Source organism: Hyperoodon ampullatus, assembly GCF_949752795.1.
Source record: "Hyperoodon ampullatus genome assembly, chromosome: 1".
NCBI lineage: Eukaryota > Metazoa > Chordata > Mammalia > Artiodactyla > Ziphiidae > Hyperoodon > Hyperoodon ampullatus.
Genome location: NC_136914.1, coordinates 204,236,895 through 204,260,282, shown reverse-complemented (window position 1 = coordinate 204,260,282; position 23,388 = coordinate 204,236,895). Strand labels below are relative to the sequence as shown.

The 23,388-nt window shown below is 37.7% G+C and overlaps 1 protein-coding gene across 1 annotated transcript in view; it reads left to right on the top strand.

The window, feature by feature from the left end:
* Window positions 1-23,388, top strand: part of CFAP43 (cilia and flagella associated protein 43) — a gene marked incomplete at both ends in the record, with an annotated part of 104,078 nt that overhangs the window by 79,586 nt on the left and 1,104 nt on the right. The window contains 10 exons of the mRNA XM_079703140.1: window positions 241-366; window positions 5,620-5,739; window positions 8,569-8,676; window positions 10,459-10,545; window positions 11,233-11,321; window positions 12,937-13,150; window positions 14,269-14,381; window positions 15,858-16,017; window positions 20,749-20,913; window positions 22,707-22,787. Of these exons, the coding sequence (XP_079559266.1) occupies window positions 241-366; window positions 5,620-5,739; window positions 8,569-8,676; window positions 10,459-10,545; window positions 11,233-11,321; window positions 12,937-13,150; window positions 14,269-14,381; window positions 15,858-16,017; window positions 20,749-20,913; window positions 22,707-22,787 (1,263 nt within the window). The remainder of the gene's footprint in view (window positions 1-240; window positions 367-5,619; window positions 5,740-8,568; window positions 8,677-10,458; window positions 10,546-11,232; window positions 11,322-12,936; window positions 13,151-14,268; window positions 14,382-15,857; window positions 16,018-20,748; window positions 20,914-22,706; window positions 22,788-23,388) is intronic.

The following is a 23,388-nucleotide window of genomic DNA, read 5'->3' as shown; positions in this document are numbered from 1 at the left end:
TTGTCACCCAAGAGTCAGGGTACATCCCAAAATGCTTGCCCTCGCTTAAGTGACAGAAAAACCATTGTAACATTTTTTCATATCCTTTGGTCAAAGTGTTAGGTCATTGCCTTGCCAATGTGAAGAACTATACCCTTTTAAAGGGCTCTTTTTTTTTTAACTGTAACAATAACTCTGAGTTTTACTGTATTGCTATATTTATGTTTAACCTAGAATATATGCTTTCCTTTATCTCTTCAGGTGATTCCTCCACCTGCTTTCATGTCAAAACCTGATGCTTTGTGGTCTGAAGAGGAAAGGAAACAATTCAAAGAGTATGAGAAAAAAGTCAAGGAATTAAATGAAGAAAGAGATAAGTATAGAAAGGTCAGAAGAGCAAAGAATATAACCTACCTTATCAAGGGTTTTGTTTCAGTATCTTTTCAAATGAAGTGCTCTTTATTTTCTGTGTCTTTAGTAGCCTAGGGATGGTGTTTTGGCTTAAATTCTCAAGAGAATTTGAAGAAGCGAGAGGAGATAAATTTAAAGGCTTAGTACAATTTAAAATGAAAAGAACATATAGCAGTTTTTCAAAGTTCTTATTGATTTCAAATTTCACATCATTACAGTTCATTTGGTCCTTCCTTCATTCTTCAAATATCTAATGAACACCTATGGTAGTATGTTCAAGGCACTGCAAGGTACTGCTCTCTATTGTCTACATCAATTTGAGTTGTATACTGTTGCTTGACTTGCTCTCAATTTCAAGGAAAAGACTTGAGAGAAAAATGACACAGTCAATAAAGTTCTAATTTGAGATTTTTGCAATGCAGGTCTCCCACTTTTATCCTTCCATCACAAAGAAACATTCCCACATTAAAAGTGCTTACAATTATAATAGAGATGTAAAAGGTGATGGTATACAACCAAGTAAATGATATTTATTCTTCTGTGAAGAAAGTAAAATCATACCATCATTTGAGGCAAGGCAGTTTGTCAGCTTTATGGTGAACAATTCCTTTGAATGTATTGTTAACTTGTCCCTGTTTTTATTCACTGCAGTCCTCTAACAATGTCTTTGTGTATTATCCAAAATGAGTAGTTTTGAATGCAGTAAAGATTTCAAGAAGTTACAGAGTATAGATGCCTAAAGTGGTGCCATTTACCCCACAGTCTTGCGCTGTAAAATAGTCTGCTGCCTACACCTTCACCCCCTGCTCCTTGGCCATGCTCACCTGGTAAAACCTCAGCCTTGATTAAACCAGGACTCAACCTTCTCTGCACCTGCACCATGCAGTGGGTAAAGGAAAAATACTGACTGGTTTCAGTCTAATGACCTTAATCTTTATTGGGTCCCTAAAGCTGCTCAACAATGCTATTACCCCTAGCTTTCAATTTCCCCCTAGCTTAATCCACGTCACCTGGGGGATCTTTTTTAAAATACAAATTCAGAGTCCGTCATTCTGAGGACATAGAAGGACCCTGAGATTCTGCATTTCTAACAAGTAACCACATGGTGCAGCTTCTGCTGGTGAGTGGACTACAAGATCCTGGCAAGATCCTAGAGGGCCACTTCATGTGTTCTCCCCTATCCTCAAACCTCCAACACCTGACTGTCAACTTACTCTCACCTTATTTTCTTTTTCACTGGGAGAGGAGAAGCAACTAAAAGAGATTTTCCTTATGCCTCTCCCACCACATCTACCACCCACCTGCATTGCATCCAGAGATCCTCCCTGCCTTTCTGTTCCTTATGGGTGAAATGGCCTTGCAGCTGCCCAAGCCTGGTCTTCCACTCGTGCACTAGGTCCCATCCCATCTTACCTGTTCAGTGCTGTTACTCCAGCAATTTGCCCCTTTTCCCTGCATCGTCAGTTTTCCCTCTCTACTGGATTTTTCCATAGACACATGCTATACACATTGTATACATCTCTCATCTTATAAAAAAGAATAAAAGGACTCCCTTGAACGGGATTCTGGAGTTCTTTCTATTATTCTTGTGACTTTGGGGTTAGTCTGAATTTATTTCAAAATAAAAAGTTAAAAGAAAAGAAAAAACAAACACTCCCTTGACTCCACTTTCTTCTCAATCCACTGCTCAATGTCTCCTCGAAAAACTGATGTTCGCTGTCTCTAATTCCCCTCTTTTAAAAGAATCTTTTTTAAAAAAAACTTATGTTATGGAAAATGTCAAACATATATAATGACCCCGTTATGCAGCTTCAACAATTATTGACTAATGCAAATCTTATCTCATTTTATACCTCTACCTACTTCCCTGACACTGAATTATTTTTTCACTCATTTGTAAAAAATTTTTTTTTTTAATTTATATTTTGGCTGCATTGGGTCTTCATTGCTGCATGCCGACTGGGCTTTCTCTAGTTGCAGCAAGCGGGGGCTACTCTTCATTGCAGTGCACATGGGCTTCTCATTGCGGTGGCTTCTCTTGTTGCAGAGCACGGGCTCTAGGCGTGTGAACTTCAGTAGTTGCAGCATGCGGGCTCAGTAGTTGTGGTGCATGGGCTCAGTAGTTGTGGTGGCCAGACTTAGTTGCTCCATGGCATGTGGGATATTCCTGGACCAGGGATCGAACCCGCATCCCCCACACTGGAAGGCAGATTCTTAACCGCTGGACTACCAGGGAAGTCCCGGGAATGGGAGAAAATCTTAATGTGATGGATTCTGCATTGTATATTCATCCTTCCTACTTGGTCTCCCATCTCTCACCTCCCCTGCTTCTCGTTTCTCGGCATCTGATACAGACATTTTTAGACAAAATTAGATTCCCCCAGGAATGTTTGAGGGAAAAACTTGTGTTTTTAACCAATGCTCCTTGAGTTCCCACTATGTGCACTATGTTAGATCTAAGGGACACATGGTGAATAGAAAGACACAGCCCTCAACCCTCAGTGTTCACTATCTGGTGGTGAAGGGGGTTATATATTAACTGGACATTCACAAAATAATTACTTAACTACAGTGTGATAAATTAGGAAGGACAAGTTCACATGCCATCTATAACAGTAAACACAGAGGCACTGACTTAGATCAGGGTGTTCACCTGGTCCCCTTTACAGGCTGGCCTGCCCATCCCTTTGCTGCTGTGAGTCCTGCAGCTAAAGGCTTATACCCAAGGCCACTGGAGTCTTGTCCTTGGCTGACCAAGGGGGCATTATTGTCCAGAGACACTGCAAGGTTATACCACTGCTCCCACCCAGAACAGCCAGCAATTGACTGATGAGATGGGGGTATGAAAGTCCAGCCCTCTCGGCTCAAATTGGGACAGGTCAGCAGAGCCTCTCTATTACCCTTATACCCCTGAGAATCAGGCCAGGGCTGGGCCACCTGAGAGCACATCATAGCTCAGCTCCTGCCCCTTCCTACCTGTTTCCCTCACCCCCATATAGGTGTCAAAAGAGCACTCCCTCCAGAAAGCATGTGCACCGGAATCCTGTACCAGACTTTGCTGCTAAGACTCAAGATAGTGCCCAAGACAGGACCCAAGAAAGGCTTCCTTGAGAAAGTGGCATTTGTTCTCACATTAGAAGAATGAGAAAGAATGAACAGGTTGAAGAGTGAGGAAAGGACAGCCGGCAGATGGAAAAGCATGGAGAAGGGCCTGCAATGAGCAGAGTGTGGGGCATCTGAAGAACAGTTTTAGCAAAAGGCCGTTTTGATAGCATAAAAAGTTCCTTTCAGACCAGAGAGCTTCAAAGGCCTGAAAACTCAGTGTTTTAAAGAAGGGGACATAGGGGAACCTTGGACAATCTGGCCTCAGGAGGCTGAGTCTTTGGCCATTTGCCATATAATGATGCTGCCATTATCCAGAAACACCTGAACTTGATAAACAACTACTAAGAGGCCACAATTCATAGGATTTTTCCATTTCTATGAGATAGTGTCATAAATTATTATAAGCAAATTGGCCCAGAGCTGTATTTGTTTTATTTTTAATATTTCCTCATTGCTTAATTAGCCTAATTTAGGTGGTGTTTCTCCTTGTATCATATCTTTCTATACATTTTGCTAAACTTCTCTCTCCATAATCTTCCCAGAGTTAGTCTCTTCCTTTATTAAACCAGCATAGAGAAAACTTGGTTTTTTAAAAGAAATTTAAAATAATAACGACATTCAACCATCACAGTAATAGTTGATTCAGTTGGGAATTATCAATGGATGCTAAAAGTTTGTTGAGAAACAAGATTTTTTACATAGTCTCAAAGTATTTTCCCACAAATCAATTACAAATGGAAAAGCGGGAATGGTACAATAGAGAAACTAGCAGACGCTACCTAACCCAGTGATCACAGTTAACATCAGCCAAAGTGAAATGAAGCAGCATTGTGTCTCCTGAAGTGGTGCACTGGGAAGGATACAACATGATTTGTGGAGCATTCCTGCTAGAAATGTACATGCTGGTCTAAGCATAGGAAACGCCAGACAGACCTAACCTGAGTGGCAGACCCCAAAATAACTAGCCTGTATTCAAGTGTCTGCAGCTTATTCTGAAATGTTTGAGAGAGAGAGAGACAGAGAGAGAGAGAGACAGAGAGAGAGAGACAGAGAGAGAGAGAGACAGAGAGAGAGAGACAGAGAGAGAGAGAGAGACAGAGACGAGAGAGAGAGAGAGAGAGAGAGAGAGAGAGAGAGAGGAAGGGGGGAGATTTAGCAAGCGATAAAGGAAATCGGGTAGAATATTAACCGTTGATTAATTTGGTTAAAAGCATATGAGAATTCTTTGTCCTATTCTTGCATCTTTTCTGTAAATTTGAAGTTATATCAAAATTTAAAAGTTACCAAAAATTTCTTAAGGTAAAAATAGTTTGTAACAGTATGTCTAGGATTGATCTGCAGATGTCATTCTCTTTAAAAATGTAAATTTATATCTTTCTACTTACCTACTGTGTGCTTAGTGCTAAGTCTTGTTGGAATTTTAAAGAAGGAGGTGGTACTTTTTCCTTCTGATGTAGAATTATTTAGAGGGAGAAAACATACAGAAAGCAAGAGAGAGTATAAATAACGTAAATATGTATATATACAGTTCACCCCTAAATGACTCAGGCTTAGGGGCCCTAACCCTCCTCACAGTCCAAAATCGGAGTGTAATTTTACTGTTGGCCCGCCACATCTGTGGATTCAACCATCTGTGGATGGTGTAGTACTGTGATACATATTTGTTGAAAAAAAATCTGCATATAAATGGACACACACAGTTCAAACCCATGTTATTCAACCACCAACTGTATTCATAACTTAAAAAAACAAACCAAGATTTCTTAGGGCCAGATTGTGTGCCTGGAAATTTCTGTTCTGTATAGAGAGTCAGAATTTTCTGGAAAACTTTTCTGCAATTTGTTTTACTAGACCTCTGTCTGCTTGCATCATTAGCCCTGATCAGTGATTTTAACTTTTTTTTTCCAGTGTAATCTTTTTTAAGCAAAAATCTCAGATTCACAATATAACAGACCCAGCAGAAACATCTCTGGTTAAAGGGGGAGCCCAGAGTACCTCAGGAGGCCTGCCCTCCACCTGCCCCTTTGTTTTAGCAAAATGTAAACGACCACTTCCTAGGTTGTTTACATCAAACAACCACTTTGATGTTCCTAAATGTTAACTTTGTTGTTGATTTCCTTTTAGTCATTAGAAACAGAAATGAAGAAACTTCAAAACTCTATTCAAGAAAGCACACAGAATTTTGATGAACATTTGAAAAGACTCTTTGAAAGGAGAGTGAGGGCGGAGATGGTTGTCAGCCAGGTAAATAAAAGCTTTACTTATATGACTTGTCCTTTTAAGGAGCCTCCAGGGCCTCTCATTGCTCTTAGGACAAAGACCAACACCCTATCTGGCATCCAGGTCCTGCACTCGCTGGCCATGACTCCTGCTCCAGCCTCATCTGTGCCCACCCCCCTCACTTGCCATGCTCAGTTCTCTGCCTCCTGTTCACATCTCCTTCCTCCCAACGCGGCAGTAAGACTCTGCCCACTTCTCTGCTTCCTGGGCTACATCTACTCATCTGTCAGGCTCCAGACTAGGTTAGATCTTCTTGTTATATACTCTGTTCTTTTACTTCCTATCACTTATTACAACTGAATTTTAATTTATTGTGAATCACTTTTTAATGCTCCCAAGACTATAAGCTCCATGAGGGTAGGGACTGAGTCTGTCTTGTTCATTTTTGTATTTCCAGCAACTAGCAAAGGGCTGGGTTCATCCTGTATGTTGAATGAATGAATAATGTACATGCCCCAAAAGATCAGATGAAAAATCTGACTTAATTTGATTCAGCAGTAAGAATATAAATGAAGCATACAATAACTTAGAAGCAAGAAGACCAAGAATGAAGGCTTTAAATTCTGAGGGAAAATTATTCCTAGCATTAGATTCTATACCTGACCAAACTATCAACTGAATGTGAAAGGAGAATAATATTTTGAGAAACGCAAGGTCTCAAAAATTTATATGCACCCATTCTCTGGAAGCTAATGGAAGACGTATCTCACCAAAGCAAAGGGGTCAACCAAAAAGATGAGAGAGGTTAAGGAACCTCCAGGAGGATGTCTGTATTGTCAGGGTCCTAATAGGAATGGTACCCTGAAAGGGTTACATTTAAGAGAGGTAATGCAGGGACTCTTCAGTGAGGTATGGGCAGGGTTAAGAGAAACAGTAAAGAATGGTGAAACAGCCGGAGACTAGAAACGATGGGAAGCCAGTGTCATCCCTAGAGTTAAAGAGGCAAGGGAAGGGCACTATTACCAGGACCCAGCAAGACCCATAGCCATGGGAGAGGGGCTGTGCCTCAGTTATCATGGCCACAGATAGAAGAACATAATCACTGGCCCAGCAGGGAGGGGATGTATGCATATGGTAGTTGGGTGGGGGGAGATTGGGAATGAATGCTCCAGCATTAGTCTTAAGAGTGCGTTAGTCATAATGGCCAAAAAGTAGAAATAATCCAAATGTCCAACAACTATGAATGGATAAATAAAATGTGGTTTATCCCTATAATGGCATACTATTCAGCTACCAAAAGAATGTAATAATACATTCTACAATATGGATGAACCTTGAAAACATGCTAAGTGAAAGAAGCCAGACACTCTAGGCCACATATTGAATGATTCCATATATATGAAATGTCCAGAATAGGCAAATCCATAGAGACAGAAAGTTAATCAGTGGTTGCTTTGGGTGGAGGCGCGAAGGCCTCTGGGAGGTGTGGGGAGAAATGGGAAATGGCTGCTAACGGATTTCTTTTGGAAGTGATGAAATATTCTAAAATTGTGGTGATGGTTGCACAACTGGGAATCTGATTTTTAAAAACCACTGAATTACAGACTTTAAAGGAATGAATTGTATGGATTGTGAAATACATCTTAATAAAGCTGTTATTTTAAAAAGATATACTTAGAACATCTTTTCATACAAGACAATGAGGAAACTATCAAAGACTACTAAGTAACATCAAAAGGACTCAGGAGTCAACTTTAAAAGCTCCCCTAAATGGGACAATTTAAGATTCAACAATAATAATAATTGCAATTAACTGAAACCTATCAAATTTGTTAGATTAATGAATGTGTGATATTTTAAAAATAAAAATGCCATCAAAGGATAACAAATTTATTATCTAAAAACTAATAAAGAGAAAGTGTCAAGTATTTACTGTTTTCCTGTATGAACTACACTGCTAGGTAACCAAATAGATAGGGAGAAGCATCCCTTTGTAAGAGGATTTCAATCAGTAAGTGAAAAAGGAATGACAGAAATATAAAATCACCATTTTGCAGCTCCCAGTGGATTAATGGACCCAGGCATTGAGATCTACAGCTGCTAACATCTCAAAAAGAAAGACAATTTGATACTACCTGTTTCCTGATCCAAAAGCACAATATCCTTTATGATCTTCATAAAAGGATCAAACATAGGGCTGATCTGTCCTCTGATTTAGCTGCCAATTTTCAGGAAATACATGGGATAAAGGACCCTGAAAAACTTGCCATAAGTATGCAGTTAGCAAAACCCAGACTAGGTGAAACTACAGATAACTGCAAATAAATGTGAGGAAAAGAAAGGGCTGAAAGGGAACCTGTGGATTATAAGAGACTTTTAAAATGTGACCGTTTTTTCACCAGCATGTTATACAATAGTGCCTAGAGATACATATTTGGGTAATAATACTGCAAAGAAACATAAAGAGGTGATTACTATAAAAGTCAGGACAATGGTTATTATCGGGGTTGAGATTAGAATGGGGACACATGGAAAGGGCTCTGGTAAAGTGGTAAAGTTCTAGTTCTTGAGTGGTGATTACAAGGGTGTTTTGCCTTTATAATAACTCATTCAGCTATACATTTGTTTTACGTATTTTCCTATGTATGTGTTTTATCTTACAATGAAAACTGAAAAAGGTAAAAACAACTGAGCAGTTATTGCAAGTTTATATTCCCTTCTTCTTAATAAGAATTTCTCTTACTTGTATGTCATAAACTTGCTTGATGAGTGCCAAGTCTGTGACCCTCAATAGGAAATCCTTTCAAAGGTAGGCATATTGATCATTTTCCCCCTTTTTAAATATTTCTATAGGAGGAATTGAAAATAAACAACCTTGTGTTTTCCTTACTGTTGGATGAAGAAATAAGCTCCAGAGAAGCCTTCCTGCAGAACTACCTTGCAAGGAAGCAGGAGGAGAAAGTAAGTATAGTGTCTGATACCTGAGTACAAGCATCTTCTGACAAAGGGGATCCCTCTTAACAAGAGCTCACATGCCTAGCCCCTTCCTTCCTTCTACATTCCTACTCAACTGTGTGCATTCCTTGGCTCCCTGTCTGGGACTTTGCCCCAGGGTCAGATGAAAGTGCCCACTCCAATCCGTTCATAAAGTTATGTGATTCTGCGTCTGCAATCATTTAGTCAAACGAACTATGTAACTTTCATATGACATATGGTTTATAAAATGAGGCCATGTGGCTTCATGGTTGAAGGGGCCCACTTTTTTCTTTTTTGTGTGGTACGTGGGCCTCTCACTGTTGTGGCCTCTCCTGTTGCGGAGCACAGGCTCCGGATGCGCAGGCTCAGCGGCCGTGGCTCACGGGCCCAGCCACTCCGCAGCATGTGGGATCTTCCCAGACCAGGGCACGAACCCGTGTCCCCTGCATTGGCAGGTGGACTCTCAACCACTGCGCCACCAGGGAAGCCCCAAAGGGGCCCACTTTTAACCACTGACTAGCTATGGGACCTTGGACAAGACACATAACCTTTAAAGCTATTTTCAAGCTCTTCTCTAGGGAATATTGTTCTCTCTGGACCATTTGGCACCCTAAGTTTCACTAAATATATAAGTAATGGGTTAGCTTATAGAATGAAAAGCTGTCATATTTTGAAAAACTCAAATAGGAGCATGAATAGATATGTTTCATTAAAGAGACAATGAATACAAAATACATGTCACATAATAATTTTCAAAAGATGTCAGCTTTTATTCGTATTAATAAATGACATTTATGAATGATATAAAGTATCAAATGACATATGTAATTATTGTTGCCAACAGTCTGTTAAAGAGCATATGCAAAGCACCTTCTAAATACAACCCTACTCATAACAACCCTGCAGAGTATGGGATTTCTTTTGTAGATGAGGAGTCCATCTCAGAGAGACTGGTAATAGGCTAAGTCACTCACTAGTGTGTAACATACCAGAAATTGGAACTGTAGATATAAATAAAGACCCTCCAAATGAGAATAAGCAGACTATTTATTCAGAGCTTGGTATAGTAAGGGAATTAGCCACCATCACTTGTGTTTGGCAGACACTCGAAGGCAGGCAGGGGATAAGAAAGCTTTATAATGAATAGAAGAGAGGGCTTCGGCTACTCCCTGATTCGAAGTAGTTGGCATGGAGAAGCCTGGAGCAAGTTAATTAGAAGCTTGGCAACCTATGTGCCTGGTTTAGGAAGCAGCTTTGGCTTTCTCTGGTTGGTCCTAAGTTGAAAACGGTGGCAAAAATTAGGAAAGCTGAAAGTTATTGACCAAGTCCTGGCAGTTTAGGGCCAATCGCTGCAGAGGCTGTGGTTTCACTTCCTGGCTGGTTGTAGGTTATGGGTCAGGGCTCTATCTTTATATACAGTCTGGCCGTTGTCCATTTATATATTCAGTCTCTCAGAACCAAGGTCCATGCAACTCCCAAGCCTGTGCAATTTCATCATCCATATTGCCCTGCCAAGAGTGTAGTGTGCTCCCTAGTCACTTACACACTCACATACAGAGCTGGCTACCCTTCGAAACAGGTGAGTGGATGTTTGTCCTTTCAGTCTCCAGTCAGTTTACTTTCTTCTGTGAACGTTATCTGTAATCGATACTTCACTTCACATTTATCTTGTACTAGGGAATTCCTTGTTCTTTTCAGTATCCCCAATATTTTTGTTTATCCTGAAAAATCTCCAGTTCCAATCTTCTATTCCCGATGTTATTATAGAGCCAGACTACAGAGGCCATCCGGAAATCTAGAGAAGACCTCGATATGTACAAGGAACACTACGACAACTTACTGGTGGAAGACAAAGTGAGAGCTGTTGTCTCACCTACTCGCTAATGCAACAGAGTTGCTGCTGCCTGGATTTGGGGAAGATTAAGAGGGATATAATTTAATTTCCTCATAGATTTTTTTCCTACTGTAATTCACAGTTATGGGTGTACTTCATTCTATGCCACTGTGTATTTCTAAAAATCACTGTGTAAAATAAATTTTTGTAAACTTCTCTCGTTCAAGCTTTCTCTTGTACAAAAAAGAGAGAGCTCATCTAGACTTTGGAACTTTTTGAACTTCAGGTTGCAAGCCCCATTAGTTGGTTATGAAATCAATTTAGTAGGCTATGATCAGCAGATTTATAATGGAAAAGAATAGGATAGAAAAGCAAACAGAAGAATAGAATAGAACGGAATGGAATAAAATAGAGGTAACTTGCATGTTTTACAGGTAAATATCATTTTGTGAAACTTCAGTTCTGAATGATTTCTAAGACCTCTTATATGAAGTAATGTTTTAAATTTACTGAGGTGCTTCTTGTTCAAAGTAAATCTTTGTTAAATCCTTGCACAGTGAGTGGTCACCCTCTAACAAGGTTATAAACCAAGTTTTCATGGATTTTTAAAATCAAAGTGATACAACCTGTATTTTAAAGAGTATTGTCAACACATAAAAGCCTTCTGAACAAAGTTACAATCCTGTCAATGATATGTTTTCCCTTAGGTTCTAGATCGCAGCTTTAAAAAGGAATTTTCTGAAATTCCCAGTCATCAGGTGGATATACTCTACAAACTTTTTAAACGCCGACCAAGGTTTGTTTCCTCTTTGCTATCATGTTTTTGAGAAAAAAAATTGTAAGCGTTATTAGATGTCAGCTTTTTCTCCCAATTAGTTCGTAATACTCAGTGTAACATCTTTTATGTGAAAATGTTCAAGTGTCTTGATCATAACTCAGTTTGTTAAAGATCATCCTTATATCTTACAGTAGGCAATGAAGACTAAGGATTTCTTTTTTACTATTTAAAAATAAAGTATCTAGGTAATCATAGTGCTATTATAGGTTCTATTTTATACATGAAAGTAGTTCCTCGTAAGACACTAAAGGCAGACAGATTTATAAACTGTTTTTCCCAAGATGTGTTCCAGCAAGTATGAGTCCCTTGCAGTATGAATTGGAATTACACATAAAAGGCTTCCAGGACAAAATAAGTTTAAGGAAATACTGGGTTGAAAAAGATAAAGTTAAAAGATTTTCTTTACTGAAGAACACTTCAGAACTTTTTGTAGCCTTTGCATCCCCAAGTATAAGAAATAGAGTAGGAAATGTTTTCCAGACTTATTCAACCACAAATACCCTTTCCTCAGAGCATCTCATGTGATTTGTGTTCAAGACAAAGTTTGAAAAATGCCAGTATAAATGATTGAAAATAACCATTATCAGAAGAGTTCTAAAATATCTGATTTTTATACCGAGAGTAGCATTAGAATTACATTTCACACATTTCCAAATTTTTATCAGTTCAGATTTCCATAATTTTTAATCAGACATAATGTAGGAATCATGGAGTTTGTCACAAAGATATAGGTTCATTTGTGTCTGAGATGCAAACTCATTCTCTCACCTTTGACAGGTTACATGCAACCTGAGGAATTCAGTCTAGAGCAAGCCTTATGTCTTTGTTTCCCTATTTTAAAAGGAGTGAGTTACATAAGCCTGTGAAGAAAGAAGTGAGACCTCCCATATACTGGGAGGCAGCAGTGGAAAAAAGCATAAACTCTATTGTCCAACAGAATTAGCTTTAAATCCTAACTCCACATCTATCAGACCTGTGGCCTTGGCCAGTCACTTCTCTCAGAGCCTCACTTCCTTCATCTAGAACAAGAGGATAACAATAGTAACTTCACGGCGTATTGTAAATCACCTTGAGACTGAGTGCCTGGTACAAATCTCTGTACCCTTCTCTTCCCAGCTGCAGGTCAGGGAAACAAAACTAATCCATTAATGTAGATAAAAAGAGGCACTTCTCCAGTTGCACATATATCTGAACATTTTCCAGGCTACTCACCTGCAACAAGGATACCAGCAGAGGATATATGGGGCAGAACCCGGGGACATCCACGCTTCCCTCAGGCATTTACCTGCCTGCTTAAAATGCCCAGAAGGGAGACATTTTCTAGTGCAGGTAAAACTGCCAGTGCTGACAGCAATTGGGGACATCTGTAGTCCAGCTGAGGTCATGTCTGGGGATCCAGAGAGGATGGAAGAAGGTCCAAGTGGGTGCTTTTCTCTTTGGGGTAATCCACCCACTAGCCACAGGAAACTGTCATGCAGTGTCACACCTCTGCTAAGGGTTACATTAATTTAACAGTGATTTTTTTTGTATGTGAGAATGTGAAAGGTTGATGGGCTTTTATTGGTAATACCAGGATTCACAAACAAAAAGTGCATTCCGATACGACCAGTCTTGTGCCTTTTGGAGAGCGACCAGGATCTGGGAAATTGAATAAGGATGCCTTTGCCCAGTTAATGAAAGCCATGGATGACTTGGACAGTATTAATAACATGCCAGAAGGCTTGGACCCCTCCGTCTGGGAACATTTCTGCATGACCAGACGAGCGAAAGTGGAAAATGAACAGAAAGTATATAATAACATTTTATTATTTTATTTCATTTCATTTAGTGTACTAGTATCAAATATATAGTTTATGGTGGTCAGTGCTTCTAGAAAAGCAGGTCAGTGCTTCTATCTACTTATATTTAGGTTTCCCCACTAGGGTAGTAGTTAGTAATATTAATAATAATGATAAAGAAATAAAATATTAACCTCAGTCCTATTGAGGGCTAAGTACTTGTAGACCCAAACTGATGGCCACTAGCCACACGGGGTTATTTTTTACTTGAAATAAATGTGGACAGTTCTAATTGAGACATGCTGTAACTAGAAAATACACACAGATTTAGAAGACTTAGCATGAAAAAAAGAAGGGAAAGTGTCTTAATATTTTTATATTCCTTACAGGTTGAAATGATAATGTTTTGGATATATTGTATTAAATAAGATAATAAAATTAATTTCATCTGTTTCATTTCACTTGTTTAATGTGGCTCCTACAAAATTTAAAATTACATATGTGGCTTGCATTGATGGTTCACACGACATTTCTCTTGGACAACACTGTTGTAGATACAACTTCTCCTGTCTGCTCTGGTCCTGAGTAGTCCTCATCCCTTTTTGCATAGAAGAATTATATTTCACCAGAATCAGCTTTATAGTTTTGCTAGAATATTTTGTTAATGTGACAAAGGGTAGCAATTTGAGAGTGTGTTTAATTAGGAAGAGACTCCTTCCTCTTGCTGCTTCTTGACCACACCTCGCCCCCGCCCTGCTGCCAGATTACTTAAATTGTGTGCCGCATGCGTCAGGCTGTCATATTTTTGTTAAAATATCCATGATTGTAAAACTTTATCTAAGATGATAAGATATAAGAAAAATTCTAGTTGCTTGCATATTGTCTTTCAGTGAGAAGCAAATTTGATACTTTTCTAATTATTCATGGGAGGTACCATGTAAGTTTTGGGTTTCTTATATTGCATAATGGCAGGATTTAAATTTTTGTTTATTTCTTAGAAAGTTGGACTTGTTAAGGTTTTGTAACAAAGTTAAAAGATGTATATTTTTTAAAGTTCTTTAAAATTAGTTTGCTTTTATTTCTAAAGCTCCGTATGTTCTGAGATGTTGGTGGTTTGGTTTCTTTAGGTAAAGCAGAAAGCAGCTGGCTTAACAGAAATGGTGGCTTTCCTCCAGAGGAGAACTGAGGATGATGAGAAGGTGCAACATGAACTTGAAAAAGTGTTCCATGAGCTCATCCTGTAATTTGAACCTTTCATTCATGTTCATTTATTCAAAATCTAGGGCTAAATTAGGTTGTGTTATCACAGGGAGAGAATGCTGACTCACTGGTTTACAGCTGGCACTGGCTTACCTATATTCATGGCTTTGTAACTTCTCTTTGAGAAAGTGCATTTTGTTACATAAGACCTTATTTCAGAATGAAATTTGCCTACATGCTCCACTGTTCTTACTGCAAATGGTCAAGGTTTTTTTTTAACTCTTCAATTTCGTTTTTTCCCTTTTTTAAATTTTGAAGCATAATTGACTTACAAAATTAGTTTCAGATGCGCAACATAGTTATTTGATATTCCTATACATTACTCAATTATCTCCATGATAAGCTGTTACCATCTATCCACACAAAGTTATGACAATTTTTTTTTTTTTTTTTTTTTTTTTTTTGCGGTACACGGGCCTCTCACCGTTGTGGCCTCTCCTGTTGTGGAGCACAGGCCCCGGACGCGCAGGCCCAGCGGCCATGGCTTACGGGCCCAGCCGCTCTGCGGCATGTGGGATCTTCCCAGACCAGGGCACGAACCCTTGTCCCCTACATCGGCAGGCGGACTCTCAACCACTGCGCCACCAGGGAAGCCCAAAGTTATGACAATTTTATTGACTATATTCCCTATACTATACCTCACATTCCTGCGACTTAATCAAATAGGCAAACTTGGGGAAAATCTTTTATTTTAATCTCCTTCCACATGAAAATACAAAGAACATGTTTCTGCTGGTAAGTACTTTTAAGCTCAAGCCACACAAGCAAACTGTGTGGAAAATTAAGTAGATATCCAAGATATTTCCATGTAGATGCCTAAGTAGCTAATATTTTTTCTTCAAGGGAGCTTGTTGTATTTTCCAGAGTAATTGGGATACTGTTTTAAGTCCTTGCTTCACTTTTGGCCATATTTACAGCCACATTGATAAATACTTCTCTGATGTTCCCAAATTCATCATTAAACATCATTTTCAGATCTAGGTGATAAGTAGGAATATGAATTACCTAAAAATAGATTTGATAAGTAGCATGCAGATTAAACATTGTTAATATAATATCAGAGATCAATACATAAAGTCAGAACTTTAACAGATTTGTTATTTGGTAGCATCTCTATTTTTTCCACTTACATTCAAAACCATATTAATCTTTTCTTAATCATGAAGTAAAACTTTATGAATGTGTTTCTGTCCATACCATTCTTTGAGCAGCCCAAGTGTAATTCCACATCAGTAAGAAGAGGTACCATAGAGACCTCTAGGAAAGCTTGTCATTGGGAAAATATTTTCCACATTAATCTCCAGCATGTTTTCCTTCAACTTAAGGAAAATTAATTTTGAATTTTATATTCAATTTTTATATCATATATTTTATCAAATTTATATATCAGATGATAGATGAAATTTGGAATATAAATATATTACAACTACTTACTTTAAAGTCTTTTTCAATTTAGATTACAGGAAGACAAAGTGAAATTCCAGTTGAATTTGACAATCCAAATCCTCCTTAAACAAGGGCAAGTAGAACTGGAGAATTTCCAGTTACTGCTGGATTATTCTGATGCAATCCTCATCAACAAGAACATAATTGAAGCCTTGAATTCTGTGATTCGGGTAATTATCATGCTTTAAGGAGAAAAAACCAACATATCACTTGCTGTACCAAATATTTTTCATCTTCTCCCATTTCTATGGTAAATCATTTTCATTCAGTTGAACCAGTGGTTGCTAACTCTGACTCTACATTAGAATCACCTGAACAAGTTTACAAATGTGTCCAGACCCCACCCCTAAGCATGGATATTTTTTAAAAGCTTGCCAGGTAATTCTAATGTAAAAGAAGTTCAGGACCACGGAGTTAAATGTTCATCCTAATATACATACTATTATTTTGTTAGAGTAAATTTCTTCGCTTAATGATAAGTTTGATAAGCTTAGAGAATTGATTTCAGACCTTGCTTGTTTTCTGTTATAAACATTTAATGTTATAAATTGCTTTCTAAGCACTATTTTAGCTGAATTCTGCAAATTTTGATATTTTGTATTTTTATTTTCTTTCCATTTAAAATATTATCTAATTTCCCTTGTAACTTCCTATTAGAAGTTACTATGGGTTATTTAGAAGTGTGTTATTTAATTTCCAAATATTTGTGGATTTTGTGCTATTTGGGAATTATGTGCTAATGTTGCTATACATATTACTTTTATAAATGCTCTTAACCCACAATATATTGTTATTATTGTTGCTATAGATAGTTATCTTTTAGAGTGATGAAAATAAGAAAAAAGCATTTTCTATTCCCCTTCAATTTCACTATTTCAAGAGATCTTTCTTTGTATAGATTGAAGTTTCTGTCTTGTATTATATACCTTCTACTTAAAAAACTTCTTTTAACAACTGAATTGCAAGTCTGTCGGTAATAAATTCTCTCTGTTTTTCCTTGTCTGAAATTGATTCATCTCTATTATTGTAAGATATTTTGCTGGGTTCCCTGGATTGACAGATTCTTTCTTTCTCCCTCTCATTCTTTTCACTTTAAAGGTGTTCATCTTCTTCTGGCTTACGGAACTTCTGACAAGATGCCTACTATATTTTTTTAATCTTTGTTCCTCTTAAAATAATGTGTCTGCCTTTGAGATTTTTCTCTTTATCTTCGGTTTTCAGCAGTTTGAACATATGTCTAGGAGTGTGTGTGTGTGTGTGTGTGTGTGTGTGATCCTTTTAATGTACTGTTGACTTCGGTTTGCTAATATTTTGTTCATGATTTTGGCATCCATGTTCATCAAGAATATTGACCTGTAATTTTCTCTTCTTGTGGTGTCTTTGTCTGGCTTTGATAATCAAACAGGGTAATGTTGCCCTCATAAAATGTTTGGAAATATTCCGTCCTTTTCAATTTTTTGTTAAGTGTTTGAGAAAGATTTGTATAAGTTCTGGTATGTTACATTTTCACTTACATTCATTTCAAAGTATTTTCTAATATCACTTATTTCTTTTTTGACCTCACTGATTACTTAATAATGTGGTGTTGAATTTCCACATATTTGTAAATATTCCAGCTTTCTTTCTGTTATTGATTTCTAGTTTCATTCCCTTGTGGTCAGAGCAGATACTTTGTATGATTTCCATCTTTTAAAATGTATTGGGATTCATTTTATGGCCTAACACGTGATCTGTATTTGAGAATGTTCCATTTGCACTTGCAAATAATGTGTATTCTGCTGTTATTGAGTGATGAATTCTGTATATGTCTCTTATGTCTAATTAATTTATAGTGTTCAAATCCTCTATTTCTATATTGATCTATGTACTTGTTCTATCCATTAGTGGAAGTAAGATATTGAAGTCTCCAATTATGGTTATTAAAATGTCTATTTCTCCTTCAATTCTGTCAATTTTTGCTTCATATATTTTGAAGCTGTTTTTAGGTGCATATATGTTTGTAATTGTTATATATTCTTGAAGGATTGGCCTTCTATCAACATATAAAAGACAATTCTTGTGTTGAAGTTTATTTTGTCTGATGTTAGTATAACTATTCCAGCTGTTTTTTGGTTACAGTTTGCATAGAAGATATCTTTCCATCCTTTCACCTTTGAGCTACTTGTGTCATTGGATCTAAAGTGAGTCTCTTCTAGACAGAATATTTTTGGATCTTTTTTTAATCCATTGTGTCTATCTTTGCCTTTTAATTGTAGGCTTTAATGCATTTACATTGAACATAATTACTGGTAAAGAAGAACTTACTGCTGCCATTTTGGTATTTGTTTTCTGTATGTCATATTTTGTGGTTGTTCAGTCCCTCCATTATTGCTTTCTTTAGTATATAATTGGGGTTTTTTGCAGAGTACCATTCTGATCCCCTTCTCTTTTCCTTTTCCCTATACATTTCCTTTTCTGTATGCTTTCTTAGTGGTTACCCCTGGGAATTACAATTGACATCTTAATTTTATAACAGACTAGTTCAAATTAACACCAACTTAGTTTCAGTAGTATGCAAATCTCTGCTTCCATGGAGCTCTGTTTCTCCCCCAGTATGTTACTATTATCATGAATTACATCTTTATATACTATGTCCATTAACATAGATTTTTAATGATTATTTTATGCATTTTTCTTTTAAACCACACAGGAAAAATAGTACTTACAAAAATAGAAGAATACTGGCTTTTATATTTACCTATGTAGCTACATTTTTTTTTTTTTTTCCGTCCGCGGGCCTCTCACTGTTGTGGCCTCTCCCGTTGCGGAGCACAGGCTCTGGACGCACAGGCTCAGCGGCCATGGCTCACGGGCCTAGCCGCTCCGCGGCATGTGGGATCTTCCCGGACTGGGGCATGAACCCGTGTCCCCTGCATCGGCAGGCGGACTCTCAACCATTGCGCCACCAGGGAAGTCCTACATTTTTTATTTAGTTTTTTTTTTTTCTTCTGGCTTTGAGTTACTGTCTACTTGCTTTTTATTTCAGCTTGAAGGACTCCCTTTAGCAATTCTTGTAGAGCAGTCTAGTAACGATGGACTCCCTCAGTTTTTGTTTATCTCAGGAAGTTTTTAATTCTCCTTCGATTTTTGTTGTTAGGGTAGGAGTAACAATCATCAGATTTGTTGATGGACTGAATGTGAAGGGTCAGGTAAAGAGAGGGATCAAGAATAAATCTTAATATTTTGGCTTTTGAGCAACTGAGAAGGTGATGGTGTCATTCACTGACATGAGAAAGACTGGGGAGATGTAGCCTTGGCTGGGGACATAGGATGAAGAATGTTGGCTTTTGTTAAATTTGAGATACCTATAGAACACCTCAGTGGAAATATCTAATAGCCAGAATTCAGGGTTGAGATATATATTTAGGAGTGTTCTATATGTAGATCACATATATTTAACTACATATGGATTATTACATATAGATATCTGCATATAGATAATTTATGCCATAAGATTGCTTGAGACCACGTGGCAAGTGGGTAGATAGGAGGAGGGCATTTGGGCCAACACCCAAAGTCCAACTCTGAAAGATCTAGCAGAGAAGGAGTTAAGTGAGGAGACTGAGAAGGAGCTGCCAGTGAGATAGAAGGAAACCTAGAAACCATAAGAGAAACAGTTCCAAGGAGGAGGGAACCATGCACTATGTCAATTACTTGACAAGAGCAGTCTTAGTGGAGGGTTGGGGCAGGAGCTCAATTGGTGATGGCTGAAGAAACAATATGAAGTGAGGAAGTTGAGACCGGGACTATAAAATAAATCTTATGACAAAGTTGACTGAAAGGAAAGGAGAGAGGAGATGTGGTAGTTCGACAGAAGTGTTTCTCAACCTCAGCACTACTGACATTTTGATCTGGATGACTATTTGTTGGGGAGAGATGTCCTGTGTATTGTGTGAAGTTTAGCAGCCTCCCTGGCCTCTACCCACTAGATGCCAGGAGCAATGCCCCCCTACATTTACGTCAGCCAAAAATGTCCGCAAATATAGTTGAATGTCCCCTGGTGGGGCAATATTTCCCACATTTGGGAAATACTGCTCCAGAGAAATGCTTGACCTCAAGATTTTGGAACTGGTGATGACAAGATCAAGGGTATGATCATGGGAGCTGGGTGGCTGAGCAAGATAGAGAAAAGAGCATTGAAAGTGGGATATTCAAGGAACTGAGGCCAAGCAGTGACCAAAAGATGAAAATAATTTTTAGGAAGAGTAGCAGTTGGTATAGTCTAGTGGCATGAACTTGAAAAAGCTAAGTTCTTGAAGCAGAAGGGAAGAAAAATATAAAACATTAACTGATGGAACTCACATACAAATTTATTTTAGAGACATAGTAGTTTCACTGTTAGCAATCTGGGAGAACAACTCCATGAAAATATTCCTGAACTTCATGTAGGCAATTTGAAATGAAGTACAAAACATCTAAGTGTTTAAATATCATATTTAACCCGTTGAATTTTTTTGCTTTCCCACTAGCTACCAACAAGATACTGCTGTGCCTAGCTGCATTAAATTACAATCCTTTATCTATAGTGTCAAGAAGCAGGGCAGACTAGGGGTATAAACGCATACAGATTGGTAGATTGGTGATGGCCAGAGGAGTTCCTGCCTAATCACTGACATAAAAGTAAATTGGCTATGCCATTCAAATGTATCTTCTAATCCCTTCTGTTCAGTAACTACCATGCTTTATAGTGATCAGATTGTGCCCATCAAGTAATTTTCTAATATCTACTACATTTTAAGAAAGAGAATAGAATTATCTCTGCATTCCAAGCATTTTCTAAGAAAAGCATTCAGCTTCAAATATTCTGTATTCTGTATGCAGAATCATATTATATGAATATCGGAATGTACTTTTTCTTTAAGACTCAAGGACAAAAGAAAGTTGCTAGCATGATGGAAAGTAAAGAAGTCCACAAAGGAATAGTTCAGATTGAGTGGGAACATAAGAAAATGGAGATGGAAATGGAAGATCTAAATCAGAAGGCTTGGGATATTCAGATGCTGTTTTTTTCAAGAGATCGTCAAAAGGTAAGTTCTCCCTGCCCCCCACTATATAATTTTAATTTCATTCATTAATGTATTCATTCATTCAACCAGTATTTAATAAGAAGCCTCTGTGACGTCAAGCATGTTCTGTGCCAGAAGTAGTTCATAATGTGACTATGAATTCTGTCTGTTTCTTCTGGTAGTTTACATTTGCTGCCTCTGGTTCTTTGTGACCCATTCAGTAGTATAGTTCCGTTTTGCAGTTTACCAAGAGTTTCCTAATTGTCAAGTCTAGTGGTCCCTTTCCCAGTCATAACCATCCCTGTAGCATTTGTCCATCTTCTTTTTTTTTTGGCCGCGTGGCATGTGGAATCTTAGTTCCCTGACCAGGGATCGAACCTGCAGTGGAAGCGTGGAGTGTTAACCACTGGACTGCCAGGGAAGTCCATCCATCTTCATTCTTAATTGCCCATTGTTTTGGCTTTAATCATCCCTGTTTTCTCCTGTATTTCTTCCAACATGTCATACCACTCTGCCTCTTTTCCTCATTTCTCTTTTGTTTCTCTTAAGTATAGCTATTTTTAAGATTCTGCCCTCAGCTCTGTGTTTCTTTCCATGCCCTCTTCTTTGATGATTTCTCTTTTTCTGACTTTCATGATCACTGCTAAGACTCATCCAAGCTTTCTGGATTCCAATTAAATTCCAATTCCAATCTAAGCTCTCTGAACCTGACCTTTCTCAAGCTCTATTTCTGTATTTCCTACCTCCCAATAGCTCCTCTTCTTATTTTGCTTATTTCTGTTCTTTCAGCCATTCACTCAGGGTTAAAGTTGTTGTCCTTTTTGATTCCTCTCTTTCCCTTGTCTTCCAAGTCTTGACTAGTTTATCCATTTACTCCCTCATTCTCTATGCCCACTGCCTTTACTTTGCTTCAGTCCTTCCTTTTCAATGGTTTAGAGTATTTTACAATAATCTCCTAACTAGTCTCTGACCTTGGGTTTTTCTCTTCTAATTATACTGTATACTGCTGTCACATTCCTATTCAGGTCTAATAACATTACTACTCTGCTCAAACATTTTAAAGTTCCTCTTCTTACCTGGCACATGAATTCTGAAGTCCTTAAATGGCGTTCGGTGTCCTTCAAACTATCTTTTGAAATTCATTCCCACTGTTCCTCTTACACATCAGTATTCTCAAACCAAACTGATTTTATTTTCTAGGATTCTACCTCTGTGCCTTTGCTTATACTGGTTCTTCTACCTGCAATATTTTTCCACATTTTTTTTCACATCCTTAATCTATCTATTTTTCAAGGTCTGGTTTAAATGCCACCTCATCCATAAAGCCTTTTGATTTCCCCAGTTCAGAGAAACCATGGCCCAACTCAAACCACCTTTTAATTTGCATGTCACCTTACATACATTCTGACAACTAATCATACTACATGTTCTCTTTTTCTTGAAGTCTCTGTCATGTTATCTATCTTTGTTATCTCCCTCAGTATCTTTAACTGGGACATTGTTAATATAGGACTTAATGAGACACTCTCAAATGAGACACAATAAATATTTGGTGAGTTGAATAAGTGAATGAATGAATGAGAAAATAAACTCTAGGCATTTGTAACTGTTAATATATGGATGAGTGTATCAATAGCCAAATATAAATAAATAGCACGACACTAAAGTCAAGTCAATCCTAACTTGGATAGATAATTTTTATGAGAAACAGTAACTTTCAAAACTAAGATAATCTTTATAAAATTATCTACTGAAAGAAATAGAGAAAAAGATCCTTACATACATTGTGGGTTTTTTTTTTTTTCCTCTTAAAGTACCTAAATGAACCAAACTATGAGACTCTGATTGCCGTTCAGATTGGAATATTGGAGCAAACCATTGCTGTTTTAGATAAGGTAGGTCTCAAGGATACTGATCATTATAATTACAGTAGTTGTGAATGATTTGAACAAAGTAATAGTTTGCAAATCATGAATTCAAATAGAACCTACCAAAATCTTGGTCTTTTATACTGGTATTCAGGATGTAATTAGAGATCTCTAAATAGTGCCTTTGCAACTGTAACCAATGTGGTAGCCTGAAGCACTTCTTTTTTTTTTTAATTTTTATTTTATATTGGAGTATAGTTGATGAACAGTGTTGTGTTAGTTTCAGGTGTACAGCAAAGTGATTCAGTTATACATATACATGTATCTATTCTTTTTCAAGTTCTTGTCCCATTTAGGTTATTGCAGAATATTGAGCAGAGTTCCCTGTGCTATACAGTAGGTCCTTGTTGCTTATCTGTCTTAAATATAGCAGTGTGTATATGTCAATCCCAACCTCCCAATCTATCCCTCTCTCCCTTCCCCCAGTAACCATAAGTTTGTTCTCTAAGTCTGTGAGTCTGTTTCTGTTTTGTAAATAAGTTCATTTGTATAACTTTTTTAAGATTCTGCCTATTAGCAACATCATATTATATTTATCTTTGTCTGTCTGACTTACTTCACTTAGTAT